General features: G+C 46.6%; 1 protein-coding gene across 2 annotated transcripts in view; it reads left to right on the top strand.

The window, feature by feature from the left end:
- RASA3 (RAS p21 protein activator 3) overlaps positions 1–22,875 on the top strand; it is a 221,817-nt gene that overhangs the window by 176,648 nt on the left and 22,294 nt on the right. For both annotated transcript variants that reach the window (XM_030569135.1, XM_030569144.1), the window contains exons 7-11: positions 1,428–1,500; positions 9,431–9,510; positions 19,777–19,881; positions 20,473–20,629; positions 21,476–21,624. In XM_030569135.1, the coding sequence (XP_030424995.1) occupies positions 1,428–1,500; positions 9,431–9,510; positions 19,777–19,881; positions 20,473–20,629; positions 21,476–21,624 (564 nt within the window). The remainder of the gene's footprint in view (positions 1–1,427; positions 1,501–9,430; positions 9,511–19,776; positions 19,882–20,472; positions 20,630–21,475; positions 21,625–22,875) is intronic.

The raw sequence follows: 22,875 nt of genomic DNA, 5'->3' as shown, positions 1-22,875 counted from the left end.
TAAAATCGATAGAGGATTTATTGGGCCATTGCTACTTTATTTATATGATATAATATTATATAATATAATTATAAGTATCTTGAGGCTTATTGCAGTTTTGCTTCTTTTAAAGCTTTGATCATTACAAAGTATATAATTTGTGGTCAAGCTTAACTTGTGTAGCTTCTCACTTGGCAGTTGGAGGTCAGTATTCAACGAAATTGCTTGTCCATTTTGCAGTAGTGGGGAGCGGAAGAGAGGGAAAATGAATATATAACAGCTTTTTACTTCTGCTTTATTCCAATATGACATTGAACATTTGGGGTCTTCTTAGTTATGTAGTTCAGCTCCTTAATACCTGTGGAAAGTGCTATGCACAGCTCAAGCCTGTAATTTAATCTGTGTGGGTGTAACAATCCGCCAGAATAGATAAAACTGCAGAATGGGTTTTGCACAATATCGTCGATTGAATTATTTATTCTGCACCAGTCTTGTTCAGCCTAACTGTAAACAGTCATGTTAAATTTGAGGTTAAATTTGCACATTCCATCTTTCAATTTTTTATATTATTGGACATATCAGTGGCAATTTGTGCTCCTGCTTATCAGGGGAATTATTTCACAAGTTCTTATTCTGGAAGAAGCAAAATTGAACTGTTCTGTGACCTCAGAAACCCGTGACACAGATACGTCATAGTATTTTACAGTGAAACTTGGACGGGCGGGGGGGTGCTATGAATGAGGCTCATTCTTGACAAATCATTTGCCTCAGATGTGGAGCAGTCTTTGAAGGTTGATTGGTCCATCTTCTTCTTCTCTGACCAAGTGTCTTATTGTGCCCATCACAGGTGGTGCTGTATTTGGGTTATTTTATTCAGTAGTTGGTTTTTAACTACTGTATTTGATAAGTGCAATCATTTTAAATGACACCAGTTGAGTATTACTGAAATTATAGTTGGTATGAGTTTTTGGCTGGCTCATCAGTCTTGTCTGTCTTCTTAAATATGCCTCTTCCCCCATCCCTCCAAAAAAAAAGTCCCATTAAACTGTATAACTGAACTGTTATGATTCCACTTGCTAGGGAACTGAAGGCAAACAAAACTGTCTATCACCCATCAGTTTTCTTTTGCTTCCTGTCTTCAGAAGCATGCACCTTAGTCCTTTCCATTGTCTAGTCATTGCCCAATAATTGTTCTTGGACAGAACAACTTACAGGATTGGGGCCCAAGAGCTCACATTTCAGTGTGTGGATAACAACTGTGGATACTTAGTTGATTTATGAAATCTGTGCGCATGCAATATTCTCCCCCATAAAGAGGTGTGCCTCATTGCATGCTGCGTGGAGTTTATAAAACAAATCAAAGCAAATAGGCTACTTCTGTGTTCTGGTAATTGCTCATTAGGACCAGACACTTCTGCTAATTTTCACTTTTCTTTATGTCCATGCAGATCTGAAGCCAAAAAGACTAAAGTTAAAAAGAAGACGAACAATCCGCAGTTTGATGAAGTGTTTTATTTTGAGGTTGGTATTTCAAAGGAATGAGCGATAAACTGGAATACTACACTGTAGATAGTTGGCACGGCATCCTGCTCCATCTTGTGCCAGCTGTCTTCTTTGAAGACTCTTTCAAAGCACAATGCAGAGCCAGCAATATCCCAGATCAGACTAGATGTCTGCTGAGGCAGCAGTGTATCAGTTTTCCAGGTGATTGGAGTCAAGTTCTCTAGGTAGTCTTTCCTTCTCAACAGAGTTTTCTGTCCCTCCCAGCACAGACAATTTTTGAATTAGTTCTGCTAAGTGAGTTTTTTTCCAGACTGTGGTTTTATAGCTTTTCCACCCTGTCTTCCCTGGTCAAAGGTGGGAGGGTTGTCTCGCAGGGAAGATAAAGAACTTTAAAAGCAACAGGGGAAATCCATTCAAGACTGAAAGTTTCAGATGCATGCTAGTGTTCTGTAACACCAAATCTTTCCCGTCAATCCTTAGATCCTATGTAACATGCAACATTTTTAAATGAGTCTAGATAAGGCAAAATGTAATCCCTTTAGAAGTGCTGTTTTTTTCTTTTACTTAGCACAAGTAATAGGTATATATAGAGAGATTATATAGTTCTCATCCCTACCCCAGAATAGTTCTTCGGATGTTTTTCATTCTGTGTCTTGTATCTTTATTTTAAAGGAGAGTTTATCATGGATAACTTGGTCCTGGTCTACACTTCAAATTTTTGCCAGTTTAGCTCTATCAGTTAGGAGTTATATTGGCAAAAAAAGTTCTTTTGCTGGTATAGCTTATTTTGTTTGGAAGCCTGATCTACTAGAAACCTTTGCCAGTCTAGTAATAGGAGTTAAGGATGTGATTTTTTTGATGTTTTTATACTGGTAAAGGCTCTATTGCAGACGCAGTTATACTGGCAAAAGCTAGTATAAAGTATGTCTGTGTAGGAGGCTATAGCTATACCAGCAAACCTTTCCTAGTATCAACACGGCCTGAGTAAATCCCTTTAACTTCAAGAATAATTAGCACACACCAGCTAATTGAGAGGGACTAATACCTTCCACAGCTGCTGAGAGCCAAAGTAGCTGTAAATTCTCAGTTGTCTCTCTCGAGTACCCTCCTTACTGTGGTCTCCATGCACCTAGCAACAAAACTAGGGAGGCCTTATCTACCACACCAGTTTAATTAGAATCTGCTGACATTTAGTGATGCAAGTGGAACCGGTATACGCCAGTTGTAAACTAGTAGGTATCAACACAGGTGTGTTAAACCAATGTGACTTCTGTGTGTAGGCCTGGCCTTAGAAACTTGCCCTATGGCTCACTTCTAAGGGGTCGATGTGAGCAGTAGTGTCAATAAATAGGAACTTCTAATCCTGGAACACTGGGGGTGAGCGGCATTTTAAAAATCTAGTGAAAGCTTAAAGGGAGCTAAACCACTATATGTTAATATCTGTGAACCCGTTGCTTCATTAAAAGGGGCCTATTTGCAGTGTTTCTTAAATGCAGCCACTGTGGCTGCCTGTAGACACCAGGGGCTTGTCTTGTGGCCACAGCCTCCTGAGCAGTGACTGGAGGAGGGGAGTCAAGCAGTGACCCCTCCCCCAGGGCCACCAGCAGGGTTTGCACTCTGTCTCCCTTCAGAGCTGCAAACACCAGAGGAGCAGGCAGCCAGTGAGTTCCCCACCTTCCTGTGGGCGCTGAGGCTCAAGCTTTGGGCTTTAGTCCTGGGCTGTCGAATGGCAGGCTTTGGTCGTGGGGTTTCGGACTCTGGCCCTGGACCCTGGGCATGGGTGCCGGTCCTTGGACCACCACCACCCTGCATCACCCCTGGCTCCCGCTGCCTCCATAGCTCCCATCCATCCCCACATCATCTCTGGCCCCCACTATCTCCCTACCCACTTCCTAGGCTAGGGTTTAAATTGTCCCCTGCCTTGCCAGAGCTGAGTAAATTTGCTGTGATATGAACAAACATACAAATATTATGTTTTGCAGCAGCAGACTTACTAGCTAGCGAATCTTAAAAAACATAGCAACCAAAAAGCAAAAGAAACAACCACAACAAAAGACAAGAATTTGAAAAGCACCTTATTTGTGTTTCTATTCTGTTTAGGTCCAGTAAAGAATAGAAACAACTGTACCTTATTTTTATTATTGAGTATGGGGGGGGAACCCTCTACATAAATAAATTACAATGATTTGGACATATATATGTGCATATTTGTTTGTTTTTCCTAAAGTTAATTAAGTATTTTAGGAAAAATTATCAGAGCAGCCACCAGTAAGAGTTGGTGGCTGCATGCTACAGGCACTGAAAATTTTGTTATGAGAACCCCTAACTGCATACAGGGGCAAGTATTCAGCATTGGATAAAACAGATGCTTTTAGTGATGGAATCTCAAGTTCCTCCAAATGCTCAAGTGGACAGCTAGGATCCAACCAGAATAGCTGAGTCCATACAACATTATTTATGGTATCTTCTTGATTCTTTTTTCCCCCTTGTCCATAGGGCTGCCCTTTCTTAACAGGAAGGCTGTTTTACACTGGCTTCCACTTTCAAGTATGGGGAGCCAATTCCATCACTTGGAAATTGCACTCCAAAGGAGACATCATAGGGTCAGATCCACACTGGTGTAAATTGGCATAGTACATTGAATTCAGTGGAGAGGCAGCAATTTACAGCAGCAGACAATCTGTCCCATCGTTTGGCACACCAGGCTGGCTTCACTGGAATTGCTGCTGTCACCCAGTAATGTGTTGATCCCCACTAACTCAAGAAGGAGGAAAATATGTAAATGTCAAGGAGTGAATACTTTTCTCCCCAAAATATTTTTTTAAGATATCCATTGCACAGTCTCATAGACTCATAGACTTTAGGGTCAGACGGGACCAATATGATCATCTAGTCTGACCTCCTGCACAAAGCAAGCCACAGAACCCTACCCATCCAGTTCTATAACAAACCCCTAACCTATGTCCGAGTTATTGAAGTCTTCAAATTGTGGTTTGAAGACCTCAAGTTGCAGAGAATCCACCAGCAAGTGACCCATGCCCCACGCTGCAGAGGAAGGCGAAAAACCTCCAGGGCTTCTGCCGATCTGCCCCAGAGGAAAATTCCTTCCCGATCCCAAATACGGCGATCAGCTAAACCCTGAGCATGTGGGCAAGACTCACCAGCCAGCACTCAGGAAAGAATTCTCTGCAGTAGCTCAGTTCCCATCCCATCCAACATCCCATCACAGACCACTGGGCATACTTATCTGCTGATAATCAAAGATCAATTGCCAAAATTAAGCTATCCCATCATACCATCCCTTCCATAAACTTATCAAGCTTAGTCTTAAAGCCAGATATGTCTTTTGCCCCCATTACTCCCCTTGGAAGGCTGTTCCAGAACTTCACTCCTCTAATGGTTAGAAACCTTCTTCTAATTTCAAGTCTAAACTTCCTAGTGTCCAGTTTATATCCATTTGTTCTTGTGTCTACATTGGTACTAAGCTTAAATAATTCCTCTCCCTCCCTAATATTAATCCCTCTGATATATTTATAAAGAGCAAGCATATCCCCCCTCAGCCTTCTTTTGGCCAGGCTAAACAAGCCAAGCTCTTTGAGTCTCCTTTCATAAGGCAGGCTTTCCATTCCTCGGATCATCCTAGTAGCCCATCTCTGAACCTGTTCCAGCCTAAGTGGAGTGCAGTCAGTCATCACTGTGAAAAGATTAAATACACGTTTTTAGTTATTTGTATGAGTGGCAGCTCATTGTAAATATCTCTTTACTTAGTTTGTAGAGGCCAGATGCTGAGTAAAGGGGCCAGAGCAGCATAAAGGGGCTCTGAAAGTCCCAGATATGACTAGATGGGAATTCCCCAGTGCAGAAACTGAAGAAGACAACTTGAGGCTGTCTTCTAAGAACCCCTTCGCAAACCCTGGCATAAGGGGGTGTGCCAGAGGCAGGGACAGTCATATTGGAAACCAGAGAGGCTGGACTATGTGCTGTGGAGATTTCTGGGAAGCTGGTGACTGGTTTCCATTTTTTTGGTAGCATCTGAGAATTAGGAGGGCACAAAGGTAGTTAAAAGCCAGTTTGGTCCCCTCCTCCCTCTGGTCTGGGAATCCCAGACTCCTCATTCCATCTTCTGAATTAATGCATCCCACAGAACTGCCCTTTAAGAATACAGCTCTGTGTGTGTTTGAATGAAACTGAACAGTAAGCAGTCATACAGATGAACTTTAGACTTGTTCACACAGCTTCAGCCAATGGTTTCAGTAAGTGTGCGCTAGCGATGTTGTACCATAGGCTTAGAATAGAACTAATGCTATATTTTTTGGTGGAAAAGGTCTCATGATCAGCCAAGTGTCAGGTATTGAAAACCATTTTAGCATAGCTGTGCCCTCTTGCCATGCCTGTCACCTCCAGAGCATCTCCCCAGGTCCAGGTGTTGCAGGGCTTTTTTCAGTTTAGTGACCCCTTTAGTCATTCTGGTGCCACAACGGTCTGTCATTTTACTTGGCCTAGCCCTCTGGCCAAGTCCCTGCTCAGTTCATGCCCCTTCTGGGGTTAACAGACATGTGCCTTTATAGGAAATCCCAAAGTCTAGTGGCTTTTGAGCCTGGTCTTCAACCTCTGTCTCGGCCCATAATGCTTGTACTCTTCTCCTTCTGATGCTGTGCCTGCCCTCTTGGTCTGGGGAGTGGTAGGGAAACCCAGGCTCACACTCTTCTCTGTGTTCCAGCCCAGGAACCCTGTTTAGGAGGCTACGGTCTGGTTCTTCAGTCTGTCCACCATTTCCCCTGGGCTGCGCCTACCTTTTGCCCAACTTGTCAACATCTTTTCCCTGGTCTCTAGATTCTGCTGTCCCATCTGGGAATCTGTGGTTCCTCATTGCTGCTTCTTTTGCAACCCGAGCGGTATCCCCTCAGTGCTACTCCTAATTACTCACAGCAGCTGGGCCGTTATGAGTAACTTCTCTCTTGCCTAGTCCAGGCAAGTCTTTCGCTCCCTCAGGCAGCAGTTCCTTCCCCATCCCTTTTCCTGGAGCAGGGGTTGTGACTTATGTAGGGCCCTACCAAATTCACAGTCCGTGTTGGTCAATTTCACAGTCATAGGATTTTAAAAATTATAATTTCATGTTAGAGCCCTAGACTTAAGTTAGCTGCAAGGCTTTCATTAGTTCCCTTCAGATGAACTCCCTTCCCAGTTAGCTTTCCCCTCTAAGGGGCTCATCAGGCCAGCCTTCCCCTGCCAGTGTCTGTCTGCAAGGTATGAGGAGCCAGCCTTTCTACTGCTCCCCTTCTTCCAACTCAGTCCCAGGGGGCTGGGTGAGAGAGAGCCTTGTCCCGCCTTCTCTGCAAGGTTTCAGGCCCTTAAAGATTCCTTCCCCAAGCACCATTGATTCCCAGGACCCTTAGGTCTCTACATCTATCTATGGGACCCTTCCGAAACCTTAAAAGGCCATACCTGGTAGTGGATTGGGCTGACCATTAGACACTACTGCCCACAATGGCAGACTATCCCACCACATGTGCTACCTATAAACAGTGGTAGCAGAAGACATTTTGTAAAAATGTCATTTTTGGTCGTGGGTCTGGGGACATGATCACGTCTTCGGGTTGGTCTACACTCGAAAATTAAGTCAGCTTAACTGCATTGCTGAGGAGGGTGTGAAATATCCCCACTCCTGAGCAGCATTGTTAAGATGACCTATACATCCCTGTGTAGACCTCACTAGGTTGACCTAGCTACCGCCTCTCAGGAAGGTGGATTACCCAGGTCAGTGGAAGAATCCCTCCCATAGGCATAGGTAGTGTCTACACAGAAGTGTTTTAGCAGCACAGCTGTAGCATTTCAATTGTAGACAAGCCCCTTAAAGTCACTGTTGAGGAGGTTTGCAGGGTGGGGCATGTGGAGAAATTTGTGCTGAGCTGTTGAAGTGATGTAGGTTATTAAATTACAGTGCTCTGTGGCTCCCAGGTGCATTTGAGTCAATTACATGATGAGGGATGTGGTCTCCCTTCCAGTGATTCTAGTTACATTTAGCTTTCATGAATTACCTTTAAAATGGTAAAAAGAAATACAATTTGTTTGACTTCATGTGCTGAAGAGTATTTTCTGGTTCTCTTTTTGTTCAGTTAAATCTTTACTTACCCTGTATGTACCTACTGACATACAAAAGAAAAATAAGAAGTTAAGCTTATAATAAAAGCAACTTTTTGTGGATGGCAACTATTATTCGACAGGAACATTTTAAACCTACTATGAAGATAAGTTGCTGAGCCAACTCTTGGTTGCACATTCAGTATAGAGTACTTTCCTTTCCTTTGATCAGTTTGTGCTGTGGTTACTTCTGGGTGGGGTACCTTTTACTTCTGGGTGGGGTGAGTTTCTGTCCTACATAGGTCAAAAATGTAAATCTCAAAGCCTTGTGTCTTCTGTTGTGTTAACAAAAACAGATTTTTAGATATCTCATTTAAAAACTGTTTCCTCCTGTGCTTTGCAAATACAGTACCTTTTTTAGTCTGTTTATTGCCTATGCTTTGCTTTTTGCTTTCTGATGCTGCAAATATGGGCTGAGGGAAGAGAAGCTGCACTGTGGTGCTAAGAAATTTTAGTGTTTATCCCTATATTATGATACATAGGACCCCAGCTCCACATCTCTTGAAAAATTAGCTGTTCTGCATGCTTGAGTGGACACTAGGGTGGCCGGATGTCCCAATAAAGTCAGGACTGTCCCGATATTTAACCCTTTGTCCCGCATCCCGATCGATGTATGATTGGGACCCCATTTGTCCCGATATTCAGGTATGGAGACGAGTCAGAGGGAGGCCCCGCACTTACCGGCAGCCAAGCTCCCCGCTCCACGCCGCCGCCTCCTCCCCCCACAGTGTGCCACATCCCCCCTCCCCCCACAGTGTGCCACATCCCCCCTCCCTCCCAATGCTTGCACCCCTGCTGCCTAACAGCTGTTTGGCGGAGCTTAGGACTTTCTGGAAAGGGTGGGGGAAGAATGGGGATGCGGCATGCTCAGGGGAGGAGGCAGAGAAGAGGCAGGATAGGGGCAGGGATTTGGAGGAAGGGGTGGAATGGGGGCAGGGTGAGGTGGGTGCAGGGGCGGGAAGAGGTGGGGGGGCAGGCGAGCACCCACTGGGCAGAGGGGAAGTCGGCGCTGTAGAGTGGTAGGTGGGGGGGTGAAGAGGCAAGCAGCGGCAGGCAGCCGGGGGGAGGTGAGGAGGCGAGCGGTGGGTGGGGGACTGAGGAAGGATGCAGCAAGCCAGCGGTGTCTAGGGGATGAAGATGGGCACAGTGGCAGAGAGGAGATGGAACCTGGGGCAGAGTTGGGGCGGAGCCTGGAAGAAGCAGGGGTGGACTGTGGGTGGGGCTAATGGCACCCCAATGTGTCCTAAAATTTTACTGTTGTGATCTGGTCACCTTAGTGGGCACATTTAGCTGACTTTTTATAGACAGCACTTTCCTTCGCTACTTTTAAGTGCTCCTGTATTAAAGGGTTTCTGTGTGTCAATATTTAAGTGTTGGATTACTTCAATTGTCTTTCTTTTCAAAGTGCAGCAGGAAATCATTGTAAGAAGTCTGTATTTAAAACCAGATTGTTTGTTTATGTTTCTTCTTTTTTTCAGCTAGACTTTAGATGTTAACAACACGTCTTGCATGATTTTCTACGTCTGTTTAACTATTAAACACCGATGTGAAAAACTCTGATATTCTTATCTACTCTATACTAAGGAGAGTTTGGCGTATGGTGTAATTACTCTTGTTTATCCTGAAAACACTTCTGCCTAATCAGTAGTCCCACTGAGGTCAACCGAATTATTCATGTACATAAACATTGGCAGAATCGAAGCCTAAACTACAACTGATAGTGTCTACAATATGGCTATCGATATGTGGTGAAAGCATAGTGAGCTCTCCATTTTAACTATTTTTATCTATTTCTTTTTCACACCAGGTAACCAGACCGTGCAGCTACAACAAAAAATCCCATTTTGATATTGAAGATGCCGACGAAGTGGACAAAATGGAGATTAGGTAATATAAAAAATTCCACAGTAACAAAAACATGTTTTTCTTCCATTATACAATTTTGCATTACATTCAATTTTGGTCTAGTACCCTTTTCCCCAGTATCCCTCCATTAAGACTCTAGATCAGAGGTGGTCAAAGTGTGGGACGCGCCCCCCTAACGGGATGTGGACGATTGTCTGAAGGGGTGTGGTGAGGTCTGGGCCAGCCCGGATGGGGAGGGAGCGCCATCCAGTCCCTCCCAGCCACCAGCTCTTCTCCGGTCTCACCGCCAGCTGCATCACTGTCTCCCTACCCCACACCTGGCCCCATGCCCAGCCTCAACGCTGCTCCACTCCCAGCCCCACAACACTCCTTGGCCCCAGACCACCCCACTTACCCTTGTCCGCATTGACCCCAACCCCTCCCCACTCAAGCCGCAACCCCACTCCCGACCCTGGCTCATGGGGTGGGGGCAGACAGGAGTAAGGGAGAGTTTGATCCTCAGAAGTTTGAGGACTAGATCTAGATCTATCAGTGTGTGATTGTAATTAAGTTTAGCCCTTTACTAATGTGTGGCTGCTTTAATAATGTGTATATGGCTGTCTGAAAAGACTTTGTTGTTCCTAAGACCAATGCAAGACAGTTCTTAAATCCTGGTGAGGAGGAAGAAATACTTCATTGGCGAAGTTTATGAAACAGTTTGGAAAAGATTAAATACTTTAATAAATAAAAGAGAGCAGATAAAGGGTTAGTTCTTCTTCGAGTGATTGCTCATATCCATTCCAGTTAGGTGTACGCGCCGCGCGTGCACATTCGTCGGAAAACTTTTACCCTAGCAACTCAGTGGGCCGGCAGGTCGCCCCCTAGAGTGGCGCCACCATGGCGCTCCATATATACTCCTGCCGGCCCACCCGCTCCTCAGTTCCTTCTTACCGCCCGTGTCGGTCGTTGGAACAGTGGAGCGCGGCTTAGCTGACCTCCACTTCCCTAGCTACTCGTTTTCTCGTATATAATTATGCAGTTATAACACTTTTATATATATATTTGTATGGTTATACGTGTTTCTTTGCTAACATGGTTAGTTTAGTTAGCGGGGTTCAGGAAGTAGCCCTTCCATGAGCCCAGTGCCGGAGCCATGCATGGCTCACCCGGTTTTAAAAGGGGCCCGGCTTGCCAGAAGCCGCGGCCGAAGAGAGATCTACATGACTCCTGTTTGAAGTGCCTCAGGGAATCACACTTAACAGATAAGTGCCCCATTTGCAAGGCTTTTAAGCCGAGAACAAAAAGGTGCGGGACTTTCACTTATCCCTCCACCTTGGGCGCCGAGCGATGTTCAAGCGGCGGGCAGAAGCGCCTCCTCGGCACCGGACCCCGCCGGTACCACCAAGGCCTTTCGGCACCGACCGTCGCCGGCACCGATGTCGACTCGGCACCGCTCCCTTCTTCCGAGGTCGAGAGAGTCTACGATTCCTGCTGGTGCCTGGCAGCTCCCCGGCACGCGCCGTGGTTGAGCCCCTTGCTCCCGCTACTTCCGTGCCACCTGCATCGCAGCCAGAGAGCTCGCCTAAGTTGCGTTATCCGGCACCGTCACCTGCAGAGGCACCGATGACTTCGGCTCCGTCGATTCCAGTCCCCCAGGACCATGGAATCCGGTGCCTGGCAGCTCCCCGGCTCGCGCCGTGGTAGAGCTTACTGCTCCTGCTGCTTCTGTGCCAGCTGCACCACAGCTAGACAGCTCGTCTAAGATGGCTCGCCCGGCACCGCCGACGTCGGCACCGTCGATCCCGGTCCCACGAGGGCCGTAGAATCCGGTGCCTGACGGCTCCCCGGCACGCGCCGTGGTTGAGCGTATTGCTCCTGCTGCTTCCGTGCCAGCGGCACCGCAGCCAGAGAGCTCGTCTAAGTCGGATCGCCCGGCGCCGACACCTGCTACGGCACCAATGACGTCGTCACCGTCGATCCCGGTCCCACAAGGGCCGTAGAATCCGGTGCCTGACGGCTCCCCGGCACGCGCCGTGGTTGAGCGTATTGCTCCTGCTGCTTCCGTGCCAGCGGCACCGCAGCCAGAGGGCTCGTCTACGTCGGATCGCCCGGCACCGACACCTGCTGCGGCACCGATGGCGTCGGCACCGTCGATCCCGGTCCCACAAGGGCCGTAGAATCCGGTGCCTGACGGCTCCCCGGCACGCGCCGTGGTTGAGCGTATTGCTCCTGCTGCTTCCGTGCCAGTGGCACCGCAGCCAGAGGGCTCGTCTACGTCGGATCGCCCGGCACCGACACCTGCTGCGGCACCGATGGCGTCGGCACCGTCGATCCCGGTCCCACAAGGGCCGTAGAATCCGGTGCCTGACGGCTCCCCGGCACGCGCCGTGGTTGAGCGTATTGCTCCTGCTGCTTCCGTGCCAACGGCACCGCAGCCAGAGAGCTCGTCTACGTCGGATCGCCCGGCACCGACACCTGCTGCGGCACCGATGACGTCGGCACCGTCGATCCCGGTCCCGCAAGGGCCGTAGTATCCGGTGCCTGACGGCTCCCCGGCACGCGCCGTGGTCGAGCTAATGCTCCGGCTGCTTCCGTGCCAACGGCACCGCGGCCAGAGGGCTAGTCTAAGTCGGATCGCCCGGCACCGACACCTGCTGCGGCACCGATGATGTCGGCACCGTCGATCCCGGTCCCGCAAGGGCCGTAGAATCCGGTGCCTGATGGCTCCCCGGCACGCGCCGTGGTTGAGCTCGTGCTCCGGCTGCTTCCATGCCAACCGAAGCCTCTGAGGCACCGACAACATCGGCACCGTCGATTCCAGTCCCACAAGGGCTATCGAATCCGGTGCCCGACGGCTCCCCGGCACGCGCCGTGGTTGAGCGTATTACTCCCGCTGCTTCAGTGCTGACGGCACCGCAGCCAGACAGCTTATCTAAATCGGTTCGCCCGGCACCGGCTCCTACCGAAGCTCTGATGACCTCGGTACCGTGGATCCCGGCCCCACGAGGGCCGTCGCATCCGGTGCCTGACAGCTCCCCAGTACGCACTGTGGTTGAGCCTGCTGTTCCCTGCACGCCGGAGATGTTACCAACGGCGAGGGCTCTCAGTGCCATGACAGAGTCAGTGCTGCCTGACCCGGGCACCGCCGGTACGGGTAATACAGTCTCTTCAAGGGACTGTCCCCTGTCAGTACAGCAAAGCGGCACCGTTCATGATCACGGTCCCGCAGACACTCCAAGTCCTGTCGGCACGCCGGACACCACTGGCAGTCCCGGTGCTGTTTTCCTCGGTACTGGTCACACTCGCTGCACCGGTCGGTGTCCCGTTCGCCGACCCGCTATCGGCACCGTTCCAACATCTGGCACCGGGGCAGGTACCTTGACTCCTGTAGCTCTTCTCCGAGCCTCGAGATCTCGGTCGACCTCCCAACACCGTTCTGGTTGCGGGTCTGGATCTCGTTCCAGGTACCGATACGCCTCCCGATGCCGGTCCCCGGTGCCGAGTTGGGCAAGGTCCGAGTGAGTCAGAGACTCGGCCCATGCCTTCTTTTAGTACCTCCATGGCCGTCCGGACACGCATCCGTGTCAGCCCATATGCGCAGATTTTATGCTCAGGACCACGATCCTGATATGATGGCCAGCTGGCGCCAGCCCCGAAGCAGAAAGAGCCTTGGCGAATGCAAGGTGTACTCTGCAGGGGCCCTGCACCTCTGGGTAGCAAAGCAACAAGCCTTGCTTAGCTGCGATAATTATAGCACCTGGGTGGAGGAGTTTCTCCCTCGAACCTCCCACCTGGAGTTCGCTGCCGTCTTGGAGGACGGGGGAAAGAATTTACCCTTTGTTGGTAAAGGCATCTTCGCGGCAGAGACAGCCCCAGACTGCGAAGCCTGCTGGACAATAGGGTCCTAATGCGTCTCAGCATGTATACGCCAGCGACCAAACGCAGGCCTTTATGGCCCCAGCCGCCATACTCTGTGCCTAGCCAGAGGCAGAACTCTGGAAAACGGCAAGGCCAAGGTGGTTGCAGACAAACGTCAGGCCCCCTAAAAAGCCAAAGTCAAGGTCCCTCGCAATTACCACTGGGACCAAAGACGGACCTTCCAAGGTTCGCCGGAGGGCGGTGTACCAGTCGCAGGACGGGATCCCGATCCCGTTTTCTCCTGGCATGGCCCCAGTTACTTTCAGATCGCTGGGTCCTGCGCACGATGGAGCATAGGTACCACCTTTAATTTGCTCCAGCCCTGTCCCCCTTCAGCGGACGAAAGGGGCAAGGGGTTTTACTCCCGTTATGCCCTAGTCCCCCACTCGAACACAGGTCTCAGACCTCCCTGGTCCTACATGGACTCAACCGGTTTAGGATAAGGTTGAAGTTCTACATGGTATCCCTGGGAACCATTATTCCATCCTTGCCTCCTGGGGGCTACTATGCCGCCCTGGATATGAAGGACGCGTACTTTCGCAGTGCCATCTTCCCTCCACACGGGAGATGCCTCCGCTTTATAGCCAGCGGTGAATACTCCCGGTTTACGGCCATAGTCGCCGCCTTCCGTCGCTGATGTCGGATATGCGTTTTTCCGTATCTGGACGATTCGCTTATCCGAGGAGACTCTGAGACACAAACCGCTCAGCCGTGGGCATCGTCACGGTCTTATTCACAGATCAAGGCCTGATGATTACTATAGAGCAATCCACTCTGGTTCCCACGCAGAGGTTGGGCTTCCTAGGGGCTATCCTGGTCTCCTACCTAGCCGGAGCCTGCTTATCACAACTGCGGTTTTAGGCGAGGGCAACAATCATCTGAGGTCTGAAGGCTTTCCCAACGACCTCAGCTCGCTCTTGTCTCAGTCTCCTGGGTCCATGGTTGCCCGCAAGTTTGTAACCAAACACGCCAAGCTCCGCCTCCGTCCTCTCCAAGTCCGGCCCACCTCGGCGTACCGCTTGGTCAGGGAGCCAATGGTCATGGTAGTCACCGTTCCCTCGAACGTCTTAGGCTCCCTAGAGTGGTGGCTAACTCCCTCCTTGGTGTGGACAGGGATGCGGTTTCATCCGCCCCAGCCCTCACTGCCCCTGACGGCGGACGCATCATCTCTCTGCTCGAGTGCTCATGGTCGCCTCCGAGCTTAAGGCCTTTGGTCTTCTAAGAAGCTGGCATTCCTCGTTAATGCCCCAAAAATGAGAGTAGTCCGCCTGGCATGCCAGGGGTTCCAGCGGCAGCTGCGAGGCCGTTGTATCTCGGTGTTTACAGCCAACACAAGGGCCAGGTGCTTCATAAGTATTCAGGGGGGACATAGTCCTCCCCCCTTTTTTGTCAGGAGGCCATCCATTTCCGGGTCTTTTGCATGGCCCACTCGATGGAGCTGGCGACGTCCTTTCTCCCAGGCGTTCGGAACGTCTTAACTCTTTGACTCAGCAGGTTTTTCCTGTCTTACGAGTGATCACTCTGCCCCATGTGAGGCGTCCCGCTTTCCGGAAGTGGAGATGTTTCCTCACACAGACCTGTTCGCTCACCGCGAGAGCAGGAAATGCCAGGTGTTCTGCTCCTTCCAAGGTCTCTCCTCGGAATCGATCTTGGACGCATTCCTGATGCCGTGGAACGGCCAACTGCATTATGCCTCCCCACTGTTCCCGCTGGTTCGTTACGTCCTGTTCAAACTCCGCAGGGGCAGAGCGTGCATCATCATGATCACTCCAGAGTGGTCCAGGCAGCACTGACATACCACGTTGCTCGGCCTGTCAGCCCAGACCTCATCACTCAGGGCAATGACAGGCTTCGTCACTCGGACCTGCAGCCTCTTCGCCTCGCGGTGGCTCCTGCGTACCTGAGTCGGGGTGACAGGCAGCCTTCCACCTGGTCAACGTACCGAGCCAGGTGGAAGCGTTTCCTTTACAGCTGCAGTACGCTCGATCTTGCTCCTGCTGAGGTCTCGATCCCCTCTATTTGGCCTGCCTCTGGCCTTCAGCGGCAGGATCTGGCGGTATCATCGCTGAGGACACTCTCAGTGGCCATCCCTACCTTCCAGCAGGCTAAGATGGACGTTCAGAGTCCCACGCTCTATGGGTTCGAGGTCCCTCAAGGGCTTGGAGCGCTTGCACCCTCGGGTGCGCCGCCCAGCCCCGCCCTGGGACCTCAACCTAGTCTTGGCCAGACGGGTCTCTGAGATCAGAGCTCTTACGAAGGTTCCACAAAGACAAGGTGCAGTTATGACCGCACCCGGCTTTCCTCCCTAAGGTGTTTTGGCCTTTCATGTTACCCACAGCTCAACGCAATGGGCATAACCGTTGCACTCCTTGGACATCTGTGGAGTGCTCGCATTATATTGTGCTGACAGAATCATTTCCTAAGGTGCCCCAGCTCTGCCCCGGTAGCGGGCCAAAGGGAGGGCTTGCTTGTTTTCCTCTCAGAGGATCTCATCTTGGGTGATGGCGGACATCCCCACTTGTTATGATTTGGCTCATATTTCCCCAAGCCACATCACCGTGCATTCTACCAGGGCTCATGCTTCATCTGCCGCCTTGCTGGCTCGTGTTTCTACCCGCGAGACCTGTCGCGAAGCTCCATTGGTCCTCGGTCCTTACCTTTGCTTCGCAGTATGCCCTGGTTCAGCAGTCAAGAGAGGCTGTAGCCTCTGGCTCGGCAGTTTTATTCTGCCACATTTCACTCCGACCCCACCGCCTTTGTAAGGCTTGGGATTCACCTAACTGGAATGGATATGAGCAATCACTCGAAGAAGAAAAGACGGTTACTCACCTTTGTAACTGTTGTTCTTCGAGATGTGTTGCTCATATCCATTCCGCACCCGCCCTCCTTCCCCACTGTCGGAGTAGCCGGCAAGAAGGAACTGAGGAGCGGGTGGGCCGGCAGGAGTATATATGGAGCGCCATGGTGGCGCCACTCTAGGGGGCGACCTGCCGGCCCACTGAGTTGCTAGGGTAAAAGTTTTCCGACGAATGTGCACGCGCGGCGCGTACACCTAACTGGAATGGATATGAGCAACACATCTCGAAGAACAACAGTTACAAAGGTGAGTAACCGTCTTTTCTGGTTTGGCAAGCTGTTCATGGAGAGTTCCCTCCTCCCTTATAGGACCGAGGGTATTTATTTCCATCCCCTCCATCATGTATCTTACATTAATCTACTGCCATTTCTTCTCTGAACGTTTTCTTTCCATGGACTATGCATGGGATTAAGCCCCGTGTAAATTTTTTTCTAGCAACAAAAGTTCTCATTTTCAGTGGTTGTAGGAAGTGGCAGGCCAGGGTATATCATTCCATTAGTACCAGGTGTTCCTTTTACATGCAGTTTTTCTTTTCTTTTTTTCTTCCTGTGAATAGAGGAACATTTTCTTAGCTGTGGGGCCCTCAGATTGATTATTGTAGTCATACTTGATAACAGATGGGCCACTTCTAAAAATGTACCTCCTGTATTTTGCTTTTTTAAACAGCAGAACTAGGCTTTGGAAACTGGGGGGTGATGGTGTTTATTTACTAATTCACTGCCTTACTTCATCTTTCATACTCTAGGTACACAAATATACAAAATTTAAAAACTTTGAGTTCAATAAACACAAGGCTTTGTCTAGAATGTAGCAAATGGAATCTGAATTGTGCTTCTAGCCACCACCTCCCTTCCTTTCCCTAAAGTCTGAAGCAAAACTGCACTGAATTATAATTCATAACAAATTTATTTGGAACCAGTTTTCCTCTCTTGAAAGTTTGTGTTTGTGAATGTGTCATATTAGGAAGTTGCAATTATGGTAGGCATCTTCTCAGAATCCAGTTATACCAGGACCCAGAGGACACGTCATTTCCAATAAATGGTTTGTTAAATCAAGGTTTGGCCATGCGTAAATAGTGCTTCGTCCTCCTGAAAATCCATCCCTTCCTTAACCTAGTTTTGACAATCTGTATTGGTCTATTAGTGTTAGTGCAGCAGCAGTGCTCAGGCTCCTTCCAGAGTTGAAAACTTTTTTCCTCTCTCCCCCCTTCACCCCCAACATTTTTCAGAAAATTGCAACTAACTCAGGCCAACTCTCAGTACAAGCCAGTGCCTACCCACAAATTTTGCATCTAAATTGAGATGAGATGGAACAAGTTGACACAAACAACCGATGCAACTTAGTGCCACAAGATATTATTGAGGTATAAAATTGAGAGGATTAAAAATGCATTAGAGATTTACGGTATCAACTTCTGTTATACTAGTTAAAATAAACTTTTATAAGGAATATCAAACCCGAGGCTTCAAGGCATGCCAACCACCTACTTGCAAAATTGTTCATAATGCGTAACTTTACATCACCTGCTTTATCATGTGGTACTGATTCCTGTTGAAGATAGAATACCAGGCTAGATGTTTTGTTGTATATCCAGTATGATCATTTCTATGTCTATGGAACATGCAATGGACATTTAAAACTCCTGATTCCTTATTTATTTTAAAACCTGTGTTTTCCATATATTTATATGGCAAGTCTTACTGTTCTTTCCTTATAACTCTGCGTGGGACTGTTTTTAATCCCGCTCCCACTATTATGTCAGTGGGGCCTGCGGGATTCCAGTCCCATGCAGGGCTCTACCTTATACCAGTGTTTCCCAAAGCAAGAGGCACTCTCTCTCCTCTTCCATACCCCCAGCAAAACTCTGTTTTTCTTCAGCATATCAGCTGCCATTTTTTTAAATAAAAAGTAAGTCTCTGTTGCAAAGGAAACCTTCAAAGTGTGAAGTAACTTATGCAGAGACAGCTGGCTAAGTTTGTAGAGAACCTGGAGCAATACTGTCTCATTCATCTCACTTGCTGCTGCTAGCTCAAATGCCAGTAGTTATGCTCTAAATTTCAGTATCATTAACCCTTTCACAGCATATAATAAGAGATTTTTACTAGGATTTCCCAAAGATGAGGAAGTGGGCGTGGAAGCCTTTGACTATACATAGTGGGACAGCAGGATGTATGATAGGTTTCATTTTCCTGAAGAAAGGCTTGGCTTCAAGTTTGGGAATCACTGCAATATACAGTCTCTCCCTCTTGCCTAGAATATCACCCCCAATGGTTGATTACTGCTAGTAAACACTCATATCAATGACTGGGATGCTTTCCAACAGCACCAGATTACTGAATGCACACACATTTTGTTGAAATAACAGTGTATTGTCACTGAAGTGATAAATGTAGAGCAGTCATTCTCAACCAGGGGTACATGTACCTGTGGGGGTACTCAGAGATCTTCCCAGAGATACATCAACTCATCTGGATATTTGCCTAGTTTTACAACAGTCTGTGTAAAAAGCACTAGCAAAGTCTGCACAAACTAAAAATTTCATAGGCAATGATTTGTTTACACTGCTCTGTATACTATACACTGAAATTTAAGTACAATATTTATATTCCAATTGATTTATTTTATAATTATATGGTAAAAATGAGAGAGTAGGCAATTTGTCAGTAATAGTGTGTTGTGACACTTTTGTATTTTTATGTCTAATTTTAAGTGAGTGAAACTTGGGGGTAAACAAGACAAATCAGTCTCTTGAAAGGAATGCAGTAGTCTGGAAAGGTTGAGAGCCAATGTCAGAAAGACTAAATATCTGTTTTGAAACTACCGGCAGAAAGGTTAAACTTGAAAACCATGACAAGGAACCAATAAGTTAAACCTTAAAACAACAAATGCATGGTAACTACTGACAGATAGTTAGCTAGTGATTTATAGTGAGGTGTTTGGGTATCCGGGATGAACACTGTGTAATGCTGAGCCCCTGTGTTTAACAGGAGAATTACCGTATCCAAATGGGGGGGTATCATTGGTGTTTTGAATTGATCCTTTTTTGTTTAGGCCCAGACTCATTGGCATGTCCCATGCCAGTAACAGGCCAAAAATAAAGGGGTTACAATATCTGAGTTAGAAAAACCAAAACTGAAAATAGTGTGGCTTGGGAACAGAAAAGTAAGCAGTTTTAATTATAGTGCTTTATCCCAGAACTGTGTGTTCTGACATCCCAGCAGTGGATCTATACCTGTGAATTGGAAACATTTCTGCTGCTTCTAAAAGTGTAAATTCTTGTGAGCAAAACGGATGAGGAAAAGGGTATCCTAGGTTTCTGTCCACTGACTTGTGCAGTTATGAATTAATAGATTCCAACAGGGTAAGCTACTCTTTGACTCCTTGGAAACCAGTACAGTATGTTTTGGAACATACTTTTCTGACTCATACATAATGGATGAAAAATGAAATTAAAAAGGGAAAAATGACACTTTGTGTTTTTCCTATATTTTCAATATTAGTTTCTTTTGATTTTTGGTTTTGTTGTATTACAGAGTAGACCTTTGGAATGCCAGCAACTTGAAGTTTGGAGATGAGTTTCTAGGAGAGCTAAGACTTCCTTTAAAATGTCTCCGACAATCCAGCAGTTATGAAGCATGGTACTCACTATTTATTTTTCTTTGTCATAAAAGAAAAGGTACTGTTTTTAGTACTGCACATATTATATTTTTACTACAAAACCAGCACAGTAACTACTGTTGTGTATCAAAGTTTAAATGCATTTAACTTCCAGCTAGTTTCCCACACAAAAAACCTATACCAAAATCTTCAATCACCAAAGTATTAAAACAAAGATATTGAAATATGTGAGGCATTGTTTTGATGGCATAGTTGTTGAAAAATGTGTTTTGGGGTTTTTTATGTGTGCGCAAATTAGGTGGGAGTACTAATGCATTTAACTTTGATGTTATGCACTGCAATTCTGCAGGAATGCCATACTTTTATTACTGTATGAGATTTTATATTATCTTAAGTACACAATACTTTATGATCAGAACTTTCCCTAGTAAAGTTGATCCAAAAGGAACTGGTGCGCATCTTTGGAAATTAATTCAGAACATCAAAGAGTCAATAGGTTTACGAGTGTTATGTATGTATCTACATATTATATATGTTCATGTATAGCTTAAGAGCTTTTTTTCTGTTTCAAGACCAACTTTTTTTTTTTTTTTTTTTTTTTTGCCTGCCAGGTATTTCCTGCAGCCCAGAGATAATGGCAACAAGTCATTGAAGCCAGATGACCTTGGTTCCTTAAGGTTAAATGTGGTTTACACTGAGGACCATGTTTTTTCCTCAGACTATTACAGCCCACTTAGAGACCTCCTGTTAAAATCTGCAGATGTTGAGGTAATTTATTTGCTGCTGCTTTTTGTTTACCTGCTGATTATCCTCAAAGCCCCCATAAATATTTGTAATTTTACAAGTGAGATTCTAGAACTGAAGCTGCCAGAGATCTCAGCTGATTCTTTTTTTTGTGCTTGAGACTTTTATGAAGCTGTATATCCCTTGTGCTTGTTTTTGTCCATGCGGAAAAGATCTGTATCTGCACACACCGATGGTAAGTACAGACACACCCAGCTACAACAGTGGTTATGAGAACCCTCATGTACTTGTCTATGAGAACTGTTTAATCCTACATTTGTATGCAAAATAAACTTGGTGGGCTGGATCAGTTGGCTTTCTTTTACTGGAAAAGAAATGATTTACCTGCATTTATGTAGAAAAAAGATTTTTGGTTTTTTATGCATACAAATCCTAAAATGTGAAATGGGATGGGCTATGTTTGAGATCAAATCGTCCAATTAGCTGTTGTACTAGACCATTTGTTTCCCTAAAGAGAACTGTCTTTAACTTCTTTGATTGTGGTTTAAAAAAATACAGCAAAATGTTCAGGTTTTTATGTCCAGTATTTCGCAAGCAGCTGCGATATTCATCGAAACCAGATATTAACAATGGGGAAACAGATACTGCATTGTCATTGTTTTTAAATTGCTGCCCTCTTGTGATCAAAACTTACAACCGGCAGACAAAGTGGAAATTGAGACCCAGCCATCTCACAGGTGACAGGGCACAGCAAGATAGTATGTGTAGTTCTGTGTGAGGAGTCTATGTGAAGAAAAAGAAAGTAGTGTTAATAAGTGGTGATTACTATATATACACGTCTCAAAGTTTTTGCTTCTCTCTATTGTTCAGCCTGTTTCAGCATCTGCTGCACATGTGTTGGGTGAAGTTTGCAGAGAAAAACAGGAAGCAGCCATACCTCTGGTTAGACTTTTTTTACACTATGGCAAAATTGTGCCTTTCATCAGTGCAATTGCAAATGCTGAAGTGAAGAGAACTCAGTAAGTACCAAGGAACCACTAATTTTTAAATACAATTTCAGATGTTGCTATAACGTCATGCTCAATTTATGGAATTGCAATGGCTTTTTAAAAAAGTAATCATTATTATTATTATTTAGTTCCTCTACTGTGATACCTGAAATTATGTGTATACTTTAACTTGTGGGTGCAAAAAACCCAGTGAACAAGAGATGGCAAATCTGATTTAGACACTAATGGCTGTTTGCAAAATTAAGAACCAGTATATGTGCATACACTTGTTACCTGGTCTATTTATATTTTTTTTTTAAAAAAAGACTATTTCGGTTTCTGTGTGCATGCTTTCTTTTAGAGGGTCAGTATACCAATATTGAAAAAAGGGCCCTGCAAGTTGTACTCGGGTTTGGGAATACATGATCTTGCTGGCCAAGCTGTATATCATCATTAAAAACAGCATATCCGTGGGTGATGCAAAAGCAGGAGAGATGTGAGAAAGCCACATAGGGAAAGCGTGAGTGAGAATGTCATTCCAACAGATAAAAATAACTCTGTCTAGATTAATATTGACTTAAGAGAACAATACTATGCCATGGAAGTCCGACATAATAATGTGGCATGTTTCCCAGTAAGATTGATTTGAAAATATGTAAAAATGCACATTTCTGGAGGTCATTCACAAACCTACAGGCTGTAATCATGCAAATAAATAAATAAACAAATGCTACGATCACTCATCTGCAGCTTTTTATGTCCCCAGTCCTGAAAAGAGAATTGTGCAGGTGGCTCCCCACTGAAGTAAATGTGGGGCTGTGTAGGCTCAACGGTCCACTCACACGGTTCTGTTTGCAGGATTGGGGCCTATGTAGTGCATAACATACAATATTCCATCAAGCATGGTACTGTAGTTCAGCCACAAAAGGTCACTTAGGTCATACAATCTTATTAATCACCCCAAATATGCCTTTTGTAAGAGTAGTTAGCAGATGGAATCCAGTGCCCAATATAGTCATGAGACTGAAATGGCTGCCTCCCAAGTTCATTCTGGGCAGTAGTGCATGAAAGCACAGACATTTTTCACTGGTTTTCCATTAGGTTGTAAGCTCCTTGCGGCAGGGTCTGTGTCTCCGCATGTGTTTGTGGAGTGCTCAGTGTAGTGGAACTCCAGTGCACTACTGTAATAAAAATTATGAAGAACACTCGCAAATTCTCAGACCCTCTAACAACCATATGTTGATGACTGTTGTTTTTCTGTGATAAGCTAGAAATGCACTA

The sequence above is a fragment of the Gopherus evgoodei genome, chromosome 1, assembly GCF_007399415.2.
Source record: "Gopherus evgoodei ecotype Sinaloan lineage chromosome 1, rGopEvg1_v1.p, whole genome shotgun sequence".
In the NCBI taxonomy this organism is placed as follows: domain Eukaryota; kingdom Metazoa; phylum Chordata; order Testudines; family Testudinidae; genus Gopherus; species Gopherus evgoodei.
The sequence above is the reverse complement of the archived record's forward strand: the minus strand, read 5'-3'. Positions and strand labels throughout refer to the sequence as shown.